The sequence below is a fragment of the Gopherus evgoodei genome, chromosome 10, assembly GCF_007399415.2.
Source record: "Gopherus evgoodei ecotype Sinaloan lineage chromosome 10, rGopEvg1_v1.p, whole genome shotgun sequence".
Lineage (NCBI taxonomy): Eukaryota > Metazoa > Chordata > Testudines > Testudinidae > Gopherus > Gopherus evgoodei.
This window is the reverse complement of record NC_044331.1, coordinates 35,471,550-35,488,255: the sequence shown is the minus strand read 5'-3', so window position 1 is coordinate 35,488,255 and position 16,706 is coordinate 35,471,550. Positions and strand designations below refer to the sequence as shown.

Here is a 16,706-nt window from a genome sequence, read left to right as displayed (position 1 = left end):
GCCACCCATTCCAACCCCCGCTCCTTCCTGACTGCCCCCATGGACCTCTTTCCCCATTCAACCCGTTACCTGCCCTCTGACTGCCCTGACCCCTGTCCACACCCCCGCCCCCTGACCACCACCCCAAACTCCCCTGCCATCTGTCTAACCCCCCCTGCTCCCTGCCCCCTTATTGCGCTGCCTGGAGCACCGGTGGCTGGTGGCGCTACAGCCGCGCCGCCTGTGTGGAGCCAGCCACATGGTTGCCATCGCACAGCTCAGAGCACCGGGTCAGGCCGGGCTCTGCAACTGCTCTGCCACAGGAGCTCGCAGCCAGCCGCCTAGAGCATTGTGCCAGTGGTGCAGTGAGCTGAGGCTGTGGGGCAGGGGAAACAGCAGGGGAGGGGCCGGGAGCTAGCCTCCCAGGCCAGGAGCTCAGGGGCCAGGCAGGAAAGTCCCACGGGCTGTAGTTTGCCCACCTCTGGGCTAATGGCTGTCACCACTGGGGAAAGTGGACTGATGCCAGTGTTAAAATGGTAGATTCTGCCTAGCTATATTGTGGACATGTAGTGGGAGGAGTTTTCCCCACCTTGCATGGCGTGCAACAGAATGGCAGTCCCTCCACTCAAAGCAGCATAGAGATTGTTCCCTTGTGGTGCCCTAAAGGGGGTGTGGAGGGGTAGAGAGTAAGCAGAGCCATGGCTCTCTGCAGGAGCATGCTGTATCCCGTAAAAAGGGGGAGTAACTGTGCACTCCCCTTACACACTGGAGAGCTCTGGAAGGCATGCACAGAGTCTCCAGTGCTTCCCAGGGTCAGTGGGGTGCTGCACTGCCCCCAACATGGGCTGTGCCCAGTTGGCTCATACTAGCCCTAGATGTTTTGTTGGATTTTCAATCCAAAACACCTAACAAAACAACTGTGTTATGCCCAATAAATTTAATAACTGATACAAATTTGTAACTACAAAATACAAAGTAGACAGAAAAGCGATGGCATAAGAATCAAAAGGAACAGTGTTTGTTATGCAAAACAAAAGCAAAATACACTTAACAGCAGATAGGGATTCTGATATGACACACTTGGTCACATACAATGCTGCATTAGTAACAGTACACATAGATATTCATTATGCAGGATTTCTCACAACGGCTGCCTCTTAATCCTCCACTCCATCCCAGGTGACAAGTCAATTGGTGTTCTTCATTCTCTTACATAAATTCTTGTGCACACAACATCATCGGCACCAAAAGTCTTGAAAAGAAACAGAAATCAATCAGCAGAGAGGTAATACGCAAAAATTACATACAATTTTTAGGAGTATATTAATTTTACCATAGTAGCTAGTGGTATAGCACACATTAAATTTCAGCTTTGCCGAAGCAAAGGGTAATGTACTGGAAGTGAGTCCTCTTTCCCAGACACAATGAAGTTTGTCAGAGAGAGCATAGCCTGGAACCTCATAATTTTTCTACTGTTTCTTAGCTTGCATTTGTGAATGGTAAGAGAAGTTGGAATGTACTAGGCTTTTATATTTGAAAACAGTCACAATCTTTGAATGGCTTTGTCTGAATTAAGGGTGCTCAGGGTGGGATTCAGATCAGTTTGACTGCACGTACAAGACTGACTGCCTCAGGCTGCCCAGTTCCTCAGCTGGTGTAAATCAGTGTAGCTACAGTGAGGTCAATGGAGCAATGCTGATTTACACCAGCTGAGGATCTGGTCCAGATATACTATATATATATAAAACCTGTGAATGTATAATGCTGCTGCAAGATGTTGCCATGACAGACCTACAGACTGAAATCCCCTTCTTCCAGCTATAGTGTAGACTGCATCAGTGTGAGTATCCCCACACTGCTCTGACCAGGAGTCCTGACCCTGACCTGGATCTTTCTCCTTTGGGAGTGAGAGGATAGCTGAGTCTCCTTGCATTACCCATTCGATCCTCGGCCCTTCTGCTGAGTCTACCAATAAACTTGCCAGTTCTGCTAATGATTTCTGACATGGACACTTATCCACTTGGAATCTGTCTGAGGCAAACTCATTCCCCATCACCAAAAAGCCATCAGAGGGCATCAACTTTTGATCATACCCGAGGGTCACTGACCTAGAGATCAAGGACTCTATATCCCATGAGCAATTCCCTAAAACATCCAATTCCCCAACCCCAGCCTCAGTAGTTGACCAGTTCATGGAAGCACTGGGTACCAAGAGCCGTTTTCCTAGTGTTTGACTGGAGTTATAGACAGGCCCCCAGATGTCCGTTGTTTTTTAAGTTACCAGTAGTACTGTAGTGCACTTAAATGGTAATTCTACTGGAGTGATTTCACCATGTTGATTAATGAGGACATTGGGGGCAGGATAGTTATTGTGGGGGCCAGCTGGGGGACCTGTGTAAACACCAGTGTATTTGAAGACACCTGCAGTGCAGAGACTGATCAGGCTGACTAACTAATTGCAAAAGCTAAAGATTAAATAAAATATTACTGGTGAAGGACTCAAGCAGAGAAGAGTCAGAAAATACTGACAATAAAGAGTTCAAATGCAATATTCACTTAGACATGTTGTACATTTAGTAATCTAAACTGGGAGATTTTTCAGGCCTGCATTTAGTAAGTTATGGAGTAGGATCCTCAGCTGGTGTAAACTGACATAGCTCCACTAAAGCCAGCTAATTGGGCTTGGATCCAGGGTTATGAAGATTTAGCTGTGGTTTACTTAAAAAAAAAATTCCAATGCTTTTTTTGGCCCACTATCTCTTCAAAACAGTGTGGCCTAAAAACCACACTTTTTTTTTCTGTTGGCCTTGATGAGAAGAAAAATGTTTAATAGGTTTTGGGAGGGAGGAGCAGAGGGCTGGTGGGGAGTGAAAAAGGTTTGTTTTATATGTATAAAGAGCTTATCGTATAAACTTTTATACCTTTTTAAAAATCTGAACATTAAAATGGCTGGAAATGAACAGTTAAAGGATTCAGCCAGTTCCCCACGGCCATATAACCCAGCGTCGCACGCTAATACCCCACCAGATTCACCCCATCTTAACATGGTTTTCTGATAACATTTGCAAAAATATGCACACATGCCACATAACTTCAGCAGGAGCTAGGCCAGAGAAAGGAGAGTAGGAATAGTGCCCCCAAGGGGTTTTATTGCTGTGATGGTTTTAAGCAATTTTATTTTGTTTGTAAGAGTTTGAGGCTGGATTTCCTTTTTATATGTCTGTAGTGCCCAACACAATGGGGGTTGGCCTTTAGGTGCTACAATAACACAAATAATATTAACAGAAATAAAACAAAATAAAACTGACTTTGAGCATCACACATTCTCTGCAAGAGTTAGGGGACAAAAGTCCTCTAGACTTCTTCCCTAGCTACACATGCAAAGAGATCAAAAACATGTTTCCACAGGATTTAGAAGACTCTTTGCTAATAGTCACCTATTGACATGACCATTCAAACAGAACTAGACGTTCCTTCCCTGAAGAGCTAGACTGGATTATGTGGTTTCTCGGACGCTGTAGGAGTATGGTGCATGTTTTAGCTCTGATGTTTTATATTTTATAGGTAAAGGTCATATTTTTAAAACTTGGGTGCCTGAAGTTAGCCATCTAAATCCACAGTTGGACGCCTAAATAAGTGGTCTGATTTCCAGCTCCTTTGAAAGTAGAGCTACTTATTTAGGTGCCTAAATGTGGATTTATGTTGTTAACTTTAGGCACCCATGTTGGAAAATTTTGAAAAGCCTAAAAGTTTAGCATAGTAGCATTATTAGTGAATGGCATTAAACCATATTGTTGAGCAGTGAAAGTTATGAATTGGAGGGACATACTCATACTTGCTGCACTCCTTTTCTTTGAAGTTACATATGACTTTGCTTCACAGATACATGTTAAGGACACAGTTGTGCACCTCATACATTGGTGGGCATCTAGTCTTGTGAGAAGTCCCATTAAAATCAACAGGACTGATCATATAAGTGTTCCTCTTCACAAGAATGGCACAATAAAGCCTTAAATCAATTTAACTTTCCACTCTAAACTACCAAAAAAAACCCCCCAGATCTTGAAGCCCTTCCCTACATGTAACGCCCATTGAGTTCTGCACACTGTTGGACCAGGAGATCATTCCTAGACAGAGGAAAATAAATTTTAATGGAGACTCAGAAGAGCTCTGACTAGACTTCTGCACAGTTCAGGTCCAGTCCTGCAGCCACTTCATGAGCAGAACACACATCAACTTCAATGGGCAATTCTGTTGTTCAGGAAAGGCAGGACTCTGTCTCTATGATTCCAGTATATTATCTGAACAGCATGTTCGGCACAGACCGGAATAAACCTTATAATGTATAAGACAGTAAAACATGTTATATAAACTGTATGTGCCAGCATTTCACTTGGCAGCTAGCAGGATCCTTGGAGCATTAGCCTCACTGCTGTGCTGTACATGTGCAAAATGAAATGCCAGCAATTAGTCCTTGGAAATCTTGTCGAATTTACTCAGCGATGTGAAATCCTTGTAATTTCTGAAGACCATCAATCAACCTTGCTGAGCTGCTGCCACTGAACAACAACAACAACAGAATCATGGGAACACTGCTCTTTAATTCAGCCCATTTTTGAAGGTCTGCTTTAAAAAGTTACACACTAAAAATATAAACAACCAGCTTGCATGGAGTTTAATTTATCAAATGCAGCCGTATAATGAGAAACAGAGGGAAATAAACTTTTCAGCTACTGCAGAATCCTTCACTTTCTATCTGAAATGGCTAGATAGAGAGGCTCAAATTTAGGCACAGATTCAGATGGAGGGATTCTAATCTAACAATCCTCTGCCCTAAAATTCATTGGATTTAGGGATTGGGAGTGGTTTGAGGAGACAGAAGAGTCCCTCTATCTGAATCTGCCCCTAAGCTTTTGGTACTAGATTGGAAGAGATGTAGAAGAAATCTCACCAGAACAGCCGATCTCATAAGAATATTATTATGCAAGAGGGTAGAAATCGAGATAGACAGTACAGTGTGTTCTGGGGACTGAAATCTTCAAAAGCATCTTGGAAGAGTCCAGCACTGTCAAATCTGAAACCATGCTAATGACAAAGGGTAGGATTTTCAAAAGGCACCTAACATCCATTGTAAATCAATGGGAACTGGGCACACAATTCCCTTAGATGCGTTTGATATTTCCATCCTTTCTCATTAGCCTCAAACCTAAACTTTCATCTAAATTTAATCTGGATCCAAACCCAAATAATTGCCTTTTAACCACTCTCTTGCTTCTGTCTAGTAAGTACAAATTTAAAGGAGATCTATCATGTGAAACATAGGAAGCCAGGAATCAGCCCTGTCTAGACATAACAGCATAATGAGTGGAATTCAAGACTTTGTTTATATTAATATATTCTGCCACTGGCTCAGTGTATAACCTTCAGACAGTCATGAGTCTTTTTCTGTCTCATTTTCCCCATCTGTACAATAGGGATAAAACTCTCCTTACAAGGGTGCAGTGAGGCTTAATATTTATAAAGAGCTGGGGTAGGTGCTGTATGTAAGTGTAAATTATTATAGCATCTTAAGTTTATTATTTCTGAAATTACAATACAGTATCCTACACAGTACTGGCTCTACCATTTTTGCTGCCCCAAGAAAAACATACAACAAAAAACCGCCCAAACTGCCAAGGCACCCAGACTGTGCTGCCCCAAAATGGACGGAATGCCGCTCCTTAGCATGCGCCGCCCCAGGCACGTGCTTCCTCTGCTGGTGCCTGGAGCCAGCCCGGATCCTACACCTCCCTTGTCACAGCCTGTACCTGAAAGGAGCAGAAAATTCAATGCAAACACAGCCTATGTCAGGCAGCCAGGGCAAGGGCAGTCTAGTCTAGTGGTCAGTGCATGTATCAGGCCTAATGGTCAGAGCAGGCATCAGGAACCAAGGACTAGGATCAGAGCTGCAGTCAGTACTTGGAAGCTGGAGCCAAGCATCAACCTGGAGGTCAGGAGCTAGATACCAGAGCCGAGGGAGTTAGGAAGTGGAGCAAGGAGGGTTCAAGGCGGGGCGAGACAGAGGCAAGGCTGAGTGCAAGCACCCAAGAGCAGCAGGAGTCAGATAACATAGAAGCAAGCACAGTGGTGGGCACAAGCACTGAGCAGCAAATGAGCTGCTGTTGGCTTACAAACAGGTCTGGTGGCCCCCAGATGGCCTAGCCAATCAGGCAGCCTGCTACTGGGCAGCTCTAATGATGAGGCTGTTTGGAGCCTGGCTCTGCTGCAGGCCCTAATTCCTTACAGAATGGGATAATCCATCAATTCGAACTCTGCAATTTCACCCAGGACCTGATCAGTCAGTTCGAATGGTTAATTACCCCCACAGTTAAAATATATACCTTATTTACAGTCTGAATTTGTCTAGCTTCAACTTCCAACCACTGGGTCTTGTATATCTTGATAATGGGCTCTTCCCTCTAGCAGACAAATTGTTTTCCCCAAGAATGTACTTACAGACTGATCACATCACCCTTGATCTTCTCTTTGTTAAGATAAATAGACTGAGCTCCTGGAGTCTATCACTGTGTCACTAATGTCAGTTTCTAATCCTTTGATCATTCTCGTGGCTCTTCTCTGAACCCTCTCCAATTTATTAACATTCTTTTTGGACTGTGGACACCAGAACTGGACACAGTATTCCAGCGGTGGTTACACCAGTGCCAAATACAGAGATAAAATAACTTCTCTACTCCTACTCAAGATTCCCCTGTTTATGCATCCAAGGATCACATTAGCCCATTTGACCTGAGCATTACACTGCGAGCTCAAGTTCAGCTGATTATCCACCATGATCTCCAAATATCTTTCAGAGTCACTGCTTCCCAAGACAGAGTCCCCCGCCTTGTAAGCATGGCCTACATTCTCTGTTCCTAGATATATGCATTTACACTCACTTGTATGAAAAGGTATATTGTTTGCTTGTGACCAGCTTATCAAGTGAGCTAGATTGCTCTGCATCAGTGACCGTCCTCTTTATTATTTACCATTTATAGTGCCCATCAAAGTCAATGCTCAGTATCCCTCAAAATCAGGCCACTTATTTGGGTGCCTAAGTTTAGAATACCCAAGTTTGAAAATTGTTGGCTTGTGCAACTTGTCCAATGTCACACAGGAAGTGACAAAGGAAAGAATAGAAGCCAGATCTCCTGACTTGCAGTCCAATGGTCTATCCAATGGACAACCCTATCTCCTAACTTGTATCACTAAATACCTATATCAGTCAGTCAGCTGTGTTACAGATGGTATTACAACAGGGTGCGTATTCATATAATGCTTTAGGTATCTCCAGTACGTAAACATGTATGGATATTGGATTCTGGGCTTGATCCTGCTTTTGTTGAGGCCAATGGCAAAACCCGCATTGACTTCAGTGGGAGCAGCAATGTTTAATTTGTAATTCAAGAGGTGCCAGGGCTCAAGCAATCTTTTTTATTTTCATAACTGATGCAGCAAGCCCATAAACTGCCAAGCCTCAAGGTGCCGGGGCGTAGCACTGGCAAGCCCTGGCAAAAATTAAGCACTGGGGAGCCGACCCGCCACTTGATTACTTAAGATCATACTTTTTGTAAATATAGGAAGCATTAAAACTTTAAGTGGTTTAATTCCAAGGCTAAAACCCACACAGACACACTTTGGCACTCAGCTGTGCAATATCTCTCCAATCTGTGTTGGGTCATCTTACCTGCCATGTTTAATTTCAGAATCCAGAAATATCATTTTAAAAATGTTCAATCATTCATCAATGCTCCACAGTTCACCAGTTTTAATCAACTATGGCATGATTTTTCCAGGGAGAGGAAGGGGAATGGAAACCATGCTTCAGACCTCTCAAACTTCTGATCTTTGACCCGTGCTATAATTGATTCTGAGAACCCCCGTGTGACACGTGAACTGTGCAAAATTTGGTTTGAAGCTGTTTTTTAAAGCCATGCTTCAGAAATCATCTACTATATAGCATTTGCGATACAGACCATACTAAAAATTATAAGGGGCTGAGCGGTCATGAAAGAAGCAACACAGAAAAGATAGAAGATAAATTATTCTAATTTGAACAGCTAATATTTGAAGGCAGCAACCTTTAATTCTGGGTAAGAGCAGACCCTTTGTCCCTCCTAATTTGCATGAGTGATGGACAGCTCATTAATGTCACAGAAGAGTGCAATAAGAGCAAAAAACAATAGAATCACAATTTGAGAGTAAGGAAAAAAGACCTTATTTTAAAATAACCTCAACCATAAATCTTTATTTTCAGACTTGTACATGAAATACACATGCTGTGTCAGACTCTGGCCCTGATTACACTAGTACAAATCCAGAGTAACTCTAGTGAATGGTGTTCTTGTGTAACTAAGATCAGAATCTGGCCCAGTATCTGCATTCTAATTTAAAGGTTAAGGATAGTTAAGAATACTCTCAAGGTAAGAAATCTGAACTTTGACACGTTCCCTCCTCACCTCCCTTTTTGTTTGCACATCCCATGTAATCCTTTATATCCATTTTAATTCAGAAATATTTGAAAATCCAAGTTTTTAATACTCAGAAAAATCCAAAACCAAACAAGCATCTCCCCCACCCATCTAACATTTCTGAGAAACCCTATACTAACAAATCTGTGATGGAGAATAATAATACTATGAAATATGAAGGTGCCATTGCCACCCTTCCAATGGGATTACTATAAATAATAGTGGAGAAAGCATCTTTAAAACTCTTTATAAAAGTGTTAACATGACTTTTTTCAAAAGAGGCGTCTGATCCTGCCTCCATAGACCATCAGGGCTTAGATGAACAAGATTTATTCTTGATGTGCCAAAAACACCTTTCCCAAATTTTCCCAAGATGAAAGAAGAGCAAAGATGATTTCTGGGGAAGACAAAACACAGATGCAAAAAAAAAAATCATCTTGGTAGTGAAATGTACGATTCTATAATTGAAATAACTCAATACTGTCTCTTTTCGAAGGATCAGGTACCAGCCCTGCATGGCTCATACACTACCAGCACAGGTTCTGCTCCATGCAAGGCAGCTGTCCCAGCTGCAGAGACCCCCAAGCGCACAGGAATGGGGCTCCCTCCAGCTCATCTCCTGAGCTCTGCTAGAAGGGAGCTGGGGTAGGCTGACGGGGGAGCAGTGGGAAGGATTACAGGAGAAGGAGGTGTTTCTTGAAGAGGAGGGAGGCCTGAAAAGGAGGTTGGAGCTGGGAAACATTAAGCTTTAGACCAATGCTTGCAGAAAATGGCACCAGGGTGAATTTTAGCTCCCAGTCATTATGGTTCAAGCAAAAACCTTCAAGAGAGAAAGCCTTTTAAAATCAAGATTGGATATTTTTCTAAAAAAATGTGTTGTAGTTCAGTGATTTTTCAACTTGTGGTCTGCGGACCCCGGGGGTGTCTGCAGACTATGTCTAAGATTTCCAGCAGGGTCCATACCTCCATTTGAAATTTTTTAGGGGTCCACAAATGAAAAAAGTTTGAAAACCGCTGCTTTAGTTTAAACAGGAATTAATTCTGGGATGTCCTATGGCCTCTGGTTATAGAGGAGGTTAGACTGAGTACAATGGTTCCATTCTATGAGTCCCTATTGCATTTCTTAATCTCACTCTCCTTTCCCAGTTGGGTCAGTTTGTTTCGTGGCTGCAGGAGGTGACAGCATTACAATTGTATCGCCTGCTTGTACTGTAAGAGTTGGCCTTGGTTTTGCAGACGCCTCATGAGCAGGTTGCTTAGATGACAAAATCCAAAAATGCTTTATTGGAGAGATGGAAAAATGACACTTGGAAATAAATTCTGTTTGTATCAGTAAAAAAAGAAAAAAAAAAAGATATGAAACAGAGGGTAGAGCTCCCTGCTTCCTAAGCTATCTGGGTAACATAAAGGCTTACTAAGGTTGAACAAATAGAAATAACCAAGAATCTGGGTGTTCATATTTATGGAAACCAGTGTGATTTCACTAATAACATCCACTCCATTCCTAGAAACACTGTTCCTTACTGTCTGATATAACAACATTAACATTCTAAAAGCTTCTTGTCTACACAGGGTCAGATCTAGGTTTTTTTTTTCCTCTTTCCGATGAGTCCTTGAAAAACAGAGCTCCTGTCTGGATTACATGAAGTTTAGATTGTATTGGTATCTTTCATCAGAGCAGAGGTAAGCCCCGTGTTCCGGACTAAAAATCCCCTCCTCATTGTTGTGTTTGCTATAAGTCAGTTGACTGCCTCCATCCCAGACAGCATGTCCTCCAGACTCTCTATGCCCTGGCTGAGGTACTATTCTGTCTGTCTATCTAAGATACTTACATGGTCCCCATCACTGTAGTATCTGAGTACCTTACAATCTTTAATATACATATCCTTACAACACTCCTGTGAGATAAGGCACTGCTGTTAGCACCATTTTACAGATAGGGAACTGAGGCATAGAGAGGCTAAGTGATTTGACCGTAGCTGCACAGGATGTCTGTGGCAGAGCAAGAACTACCTTGGATCTCCCACAGCAGAGACTAGTGCTCTAACCACTGGACAAACCTTGGGATAGCTTGCTGGATTTACCCAGAATGCACTGATACAAACAGGCAATGCAGTGACTTTGGGTGTGCAGACTGCTATTGTGGGGGAAAGGCTACTGTGTGGGCACAAACTGAATTGTGATACTTGTAATCAAGTTAAAGGGACCATGTCTCTAGCCAGTTACAGATCACAGCTGCAGTTCTAGCAGGGCTGAGCACTGAGGTGAGATTCAGAGAAGAGATATCAGTACCAAGATGATAACTGGAGAAGAAATAAATAGACTGAATGTGACTGAGGGTACATCTACACCCTACTGCGAGGGTGGAGGGTCCCAGGGCTTGGGCTCCAGCCTGAGCTTGAACATCTACACAGCAATTTTTAGCCCCACAGTCTGAGCCCTGTAAACCCAAGTCAGCTGACAGTGCAGTTGAGGCTGTGCCACAGGTCTTTGGTGTATCCTGAGTAGATGTATCCTCACTGGCTCAGGTGGAGGGATCCAGTTCCAGATCCATGAGGCAGAACTGCCGACCTACTCCTGCCTGGTGTGGAGTGTTATATAGGAGTGGACAGAGGGAACGCAAGCACTGAAGAAGCAGATTGATTGGAGCTGGACATACGTAGATATAAGCTCAAACATAAGGAAGAGCAAGTCCAGGAACCTTGAAAACAGAGGGCAATTCTGAATGGAGTTCAGAGATAAGCAGGAAGTCAGAGATGATAAGAGCATGGGGTGACATGTTCCTTCTTATTGGAGAGAGGTTATATAGTGCTAACAGTATGCCAGGCATTCCTTTGTCACACATCATGTGATAAGAAGCAACTTATTACACATGTACCAAAAAAAGGATGAGGAAAAGGATATTTTTCCAGGTAAATCAAAGCAGGCAGTTCTCCAGAAATTAGGTCAAATTCTCTGCTCTGACTTACATTGATAAAATCTGCAATTACAACTGAAATCACTGGAGTTACTCTGTATTTACAGAACTGGATTTGTCCCATTATGGTTATTTTATCACTAAGTATTTAGAGGCAGCTAAAACAGAAGAACATGATATATTTTGGTAAGTTATTTGAGAACAACAATTTTAAAAAGCCATTGTCTGTGAATTGCACTGAAGAGGGTTAGGAGCATCCTGGCCTTTCAAATGCATTTAATATAAACAGCGTGTTTCACAATAATCAATGGTAAAAAGGAACAGTCCAATTATATAGCAACAAAACCTATTAGTACAATGTATGCACTGGAAGGGTGAAAGGTTCTTACCAAAATCAGCTCATCGTTCGCTAATTCCCGAGTCCAATATGTTTTAGGGCCCTCTCCCTCAATAAGAGTTTGTTTGCAATAGATCTTGTTTTCATTCTCCCAAGTGGCTAAACTCTGCAGGCAAGAAAACCATTAGTAACATTAATTATATTCCCTGGCAGCATGAGGCAGAGAGACAACAATGAACACTACAGAGAATAATTGCTGCAGTAAAAGAGCAACACATGGGAGATAATAGCAAGGGAGAAAGGCGTATCAACAGAAAGTGGTAAAATCAAAAAGAAGGTTGGGGATGGCTGTTTTGGAGATACATACATATAATTAACAAGAATAACTGCAAATTTGATGTCTCAGTGTAACTCTGTGTTTATTTCCGTGCATCCAAATGAAGAAGTCCTTTAATTCTCATAAAAATCTTAATGATGAGAACTGAGAAGCTTTATTAATTAACATGTAATAACTCAGCATCTTTGTAAAGATCTGGCATGAGCTGATATGTTATTTACCACCTCATGGCATAAAAGCAGCTAGAATCAAATGTAACATTTTGGAATAATAAATAATGCAATAGTTGCCACTTATAACCTTTATTCTATATGGCACAGTTCTAAGTTACTTGTATGTTTAACATACGGTTCTAACAAGCAAGGTACACAGCAACTAAATTAAAGTAGTAGCACTACAATTTGGATTTTGGTTTTTTTTTTAAATTAATATGGGGAACGGTGTGAAGACTGAAATACACTAGGACATTTTTTCAGAGCACTTGGAATTATTACTATAAAGCTATTTTGAGGTGAGAAATCATGGTATTTCATACTGTTTTAACAAGCAGGCAAGCACAGGCTCTCCATTGCTTTTCCTCCTAGTGTTGAATTATTATTCCACAATGCAGTGGAACAGCCGTGCAGAAGGATGCCCCGTAATGAATGTACAAGTAATCGCTTTACAACTAGCACATGGGAGACATACATTAGTCTGTGATGATAAAAAAAAAAATTAAAGTCATCACGTCCCTGACTTTCCAAAGGAAAAACTTTTCTTTTATATCAAAATTTGCCATTTCCTTTATATAAAAAACAATGATTCTTTCAAAATTATAGCCTTTTAAAAACAATATGGCAGTTATACATGTTATGCTTTTCATTCCAACTATCCTGAATCCTTATTTGTTTGTGTGAACAATAGATCAGTCAGACTGCAGAATAAGACCCTTTTTTCCTGCAAAGTGTTTCGGAATCTATAAATATTCAGCTGTTTTGTCAGGTATTGCAAACTACATCATGATGTTATTTTTCTGTTAATTTCTGTATCATAGCCACAGCTCAATTTTATATTGAGCTCAGCAGTATAACTCATATAATTTCACACATGGAAAAATGTACTGCATCTTAAAACTCATTTTTAAAAATTTGCTCACTTTCAAAGCAACAATTATTGTTTTTCTATATGTAGCAATAAAACTTTCATTTAAAATGGAGTCAAATGTGTTCTGGATGATCAAATTCAATTTTGCTTTCACCAAGAGAAAGAAATTAACAAAACCAGTGAGATATTTCTTGAATTAGCCGTTTAATCTATATACTTTGTTCATCCTAGAGATTCAATGGGAGTTTGCGGGTGCTCAAAACCTCCCAGGATCAGGCTCCCAGTTATACCAGTTTAAATCCATAGTAATTGTACTAAACTTGATGAAGTTACTCTGGATTTACATCAATGCAAATGAACTCAGAAGTTGGTCCTGGGATGATCAGGAATATTTTGCTACTATTTTGCCTTTTAAAAATATTACTCTTTGTTTGGGGCTAGATTGTGAAATCCTTTACTCGTGCTGAGTTGCATCTTACTTTGAAAGTAGTTCCACTGAGTAGTGTCATTGATATCAGTGGAACTACTTAGGAAGAAGATGCTACTCAGTGTGAGTAAAGGGCATCAGAACCTGGTCCTGTGTGAACTTTTTTTCATACACCCCCCTCCTCCCACCACAGAGGTCCCAATTCTCTATTTCCTTATGCCTTGTGTATTGATATCAGTGTAAAGTGGATGTAAGATGCATCTAAATCAGAATGTAGTATTATACACCCACTTTGCACAAGTGTAAATGAATATACAAGGTACAGAACAATGGAAACATCAGGCCCAGAGTTTCTTATCAAAGTGTAAAAAACCAAACCAAAACAAACAGATGAGGCATCTCAAAGATAACACACTGAACAAAGAAAGTGGTGTAATGAGGATGGACGGCCATTGAAATTTACACTCATAAAATTAAGAACCACAATGCAATATTAGATCAAAGTACAAGCAATTAATATCTAAGCAAGCAATTAAGATATACATTTGAACTATGATAAAAGAATTTCAGGACAAAGCGCTAAAAATATCCTGGAATTCTTATTTGAGAGTAGGCTGTTTTGTTTTAGGATAAAAATTATGAGCAAGTTTGTGCCACTAAATTCTGCACAGCACTCAAGGCTGAGATCTTAGTTGCTCATCCATAGTCTGTGTTATGGTAAATCAAGGAATGTCTTTCACCAATAGGGACATGTTAAAATAGAGAGAAGGAAAAGCAGTCAGAAAAATTGCTGCATGAGAAGAATTGTGTAAAATTATCTTGAGCTCTTACTTCAGGACCTGATATTTTTTGCTGCTTTTAATTTTAAACTGCCTTCTCTGAGGAACAATGCCAGACTAAGGCCAAAAGCTAAACACTTCAGATTAGGGATGGATGAGGCAGAGAAGACGAGTAAAGGAGTAAGTCGGAAATGCTATTGTCTTGAGCTAGTGGAAATGTATCCATCTGCCGTATATAAAAATTACAGAGATCTCAGAGAAGTCCACCCTGGGAGAGCAAAAGGCTTTTCCTAGGACACAGGGGAAGCTGTCTCCTACCTCTGGTCTGGTATGTTCTATTCAGACTCTTACTGCACTCCCATTACCACTTTTACCAGGATGGGGTTTCTGTTGGGAAAACACAATCAGCCAAGGCTGTGTACACACACACACACACACACACACACACACACACACACACACACACACACACACACACACACTCTTTTCTCTCTCGCCCTTACCCTGCATTTTCTGCCATCCACAGTCTCCTCTTCGAAGCTCTCCCCTACTTTGAAGTTAATCTCAGTGGTGCGGACGGTGGTAGACGTTTTGATGTAGAACTGGTCCCCATCCTGGCGGATCTCCACGTGCGGTTTGGAGGCGGCTGCCACTGCCACTTTCCTGAGCATCGCATTGACACCTGGACAAAGGGGGAGACCAGAAAGCTGAGCATTAACCCAACCATCCGCCTCCAGGACCGGTAACCCCCCTGCTGTACGGCATGGTGCACTGTTAACCAGAGGGCATGCACCGCAATGGAGCTGTTATTAAGAGGATTGCGTTTAGTAGCGGGATCGCTAGTTAAACGGCGGCACTATTCATTATGAATGTGCCATTCACCATTGGGATGAATAGGTCTGCCCTGGCTGCTCGGGTTTAATGGGGTGGCGGCGTTTATCAGTCGGGCTGGCAGTGGTGGCTTGGCGTTTGCCGGCGCCGTGCAGGTGCGTTAATGGCTCAGACACTGGGCAGGTTTGCACGGACCAAGCTGGCAATGCCTGTGGCGCTAGGCTAGGCGGAACGGCTCTGCATGTGCCAGGCGGCTGGTATCCACCTGCTGGCACGTCTCTTCCCAGGCGAGCACCTCTCCAGGCCGCTCCGTGCGGCGAGGTCTCCGCGGCCCCCGGCCCAGCGGCTGCTGCGAGAAGGCAGCAGCCGCCTGACCCCGCACCGCCAGCGCAGCCGGAGCCGAGCCACGGCCGCAGAGTGACTGACTTCGCTGCAAACTCCCCAGGGCTGGGCAGCCCAGCCCGTGTCCCGGCTGCCCGGCGCGGGGCCGACACGCGCCCCCCTCCGCCTGCCCCTTACCCAGCGCTTTCAGCAGCTCGTCAAAGTTCTCGCTGCTCTTCATTTTCCAGGTGCCGGCGAAGTTGGGCATGTCGGAGGCGGCGGGGCTGGAGGGAGCGACCCGGGCTCTGGCTGCTGTCAGCTGCGGCACCTTGTGAGCGGGGCGGGCTGAAGCGCTGGCTGTGTGAGCTAGTCACTGCCCCCCCCTTCCACCTCGCCCCCCTGGGACTCGGCAGCATCCATCCATCCATTCATCCACTCCCCCCTCCGCTCCATCCATCATCCCGCCCTGCCTGCAGCCAGCTCGCCACCTCCTGGGGCTCCCCAAAGGGAGCCCACAACTGTCACTCGCCCTGCAGCTGGGAGCCGGCTAGAGAGTCGCCAGCTATTGAAAGGAGCAAGATGCAGAAGGCGATCCGCAGAGGAACAGTGCGCAGGATGGACTTTAATTGGGGCATTGTCAAAGGAGGAAGGCAGGGTATAGCCACTGGCTATTAGCCAGAATGATACATTACTTCCTCCAGTGACAGCTCCTCAGCCTCCCAAAGCGGGAAAGATCCCTTTATAATTCCGCAATCTTGCAGGCATATGGGCCAAACACATGCCGGGTGTAATGGGATGAACCGAGCCAAATATTTCTGGTCCAGAAAACCTAGACACGGAAACGGGCCTTGACTCAGAAATGTAGCTAATTACAGACAGATAAGGACACACCTGAGAAACAACCCAAAACACCAAACACAAACCGATTTTCCCCGGTTTTTTGTTTCAGTGAGAACTAAAGAAATTCAGTTTCAGTTCAAAACAAATAATTCAAAACAATAGTTCAAAACAATAATTTGGTTATTTGGAATATTTAAAAGCAAGAGTCCAGAACCGGACAAATGTGTAGAAATGGGGAGTCACCAGTCACAGACTGGGTCTGCTCCTCCTCCGGTGAAACTGATAGGAAGCTTTGTCCAAGTAAGGGCTGCAGGACCGGGCTGATATGTGTCTGCATTTGGTCACTAT

At 43.1% G+C, this 16,706-nt stretch overlaps 1 protein-coding gene across 1 annotated transcript; it reads right to left on the bottom strand.

The window, feature by feature from the left end:
- Positions 1–918: 918 nt before the first annotated feature.
- CRABP1 (cellular retinoic acid binding protein 1) lies at positions 919–15,875 on the bottom strand. Its single transcript, XM_030578397.1, has 4 exons — positions 15,717–15,875; positions 14,870–15,048; positions 11,793–11,906; positions 919–1,231 (listed from the first exon to the last, which is right to left on the bottom strand). The coding sequence occupies exons 1-4, from the start codon at positions 15,784–15,786 to the stop codon at positions 1,181–1,183; spliced, it is 414 nt and encodes a 137-aa protein (XP_030434257.1). The 5' UTR covers positions 15,787–15,875; the 3' UTR covers positions 919–1,180.
- Between the last annotated feature and the right edge of the window lie 831 nt (positions 15,876–16,706).

What these genes read in the sequence shown, in the direction of transcription:
- CRABP1 (XM_030578397.1), bottom strand. Translation starts at nt 15,786, where the DNA reads ATGCCCAACTTCGCCGGCACCTGGAAAATGAAGAGCAGCGAGAACTTT. An exon ending in CGAGCTGCTGAAAGCGCTGG is followed by an intron (nt 15,049 to 15,716) that starts GTAAGGGGCAGG and finishes CCCTTTGTCCAG; the next exon opens with GTGTCAATGCGATGCTCAGG. An exon ending in CGAACGATGAGCTGATTTTG is followed by an intron (nt 1,232 to 11,792) that starts GTAAGAACCTTT and finishes TTTCTTTTCAAG; the next exon opens with ACTTTTGGTGCCGATGATGT.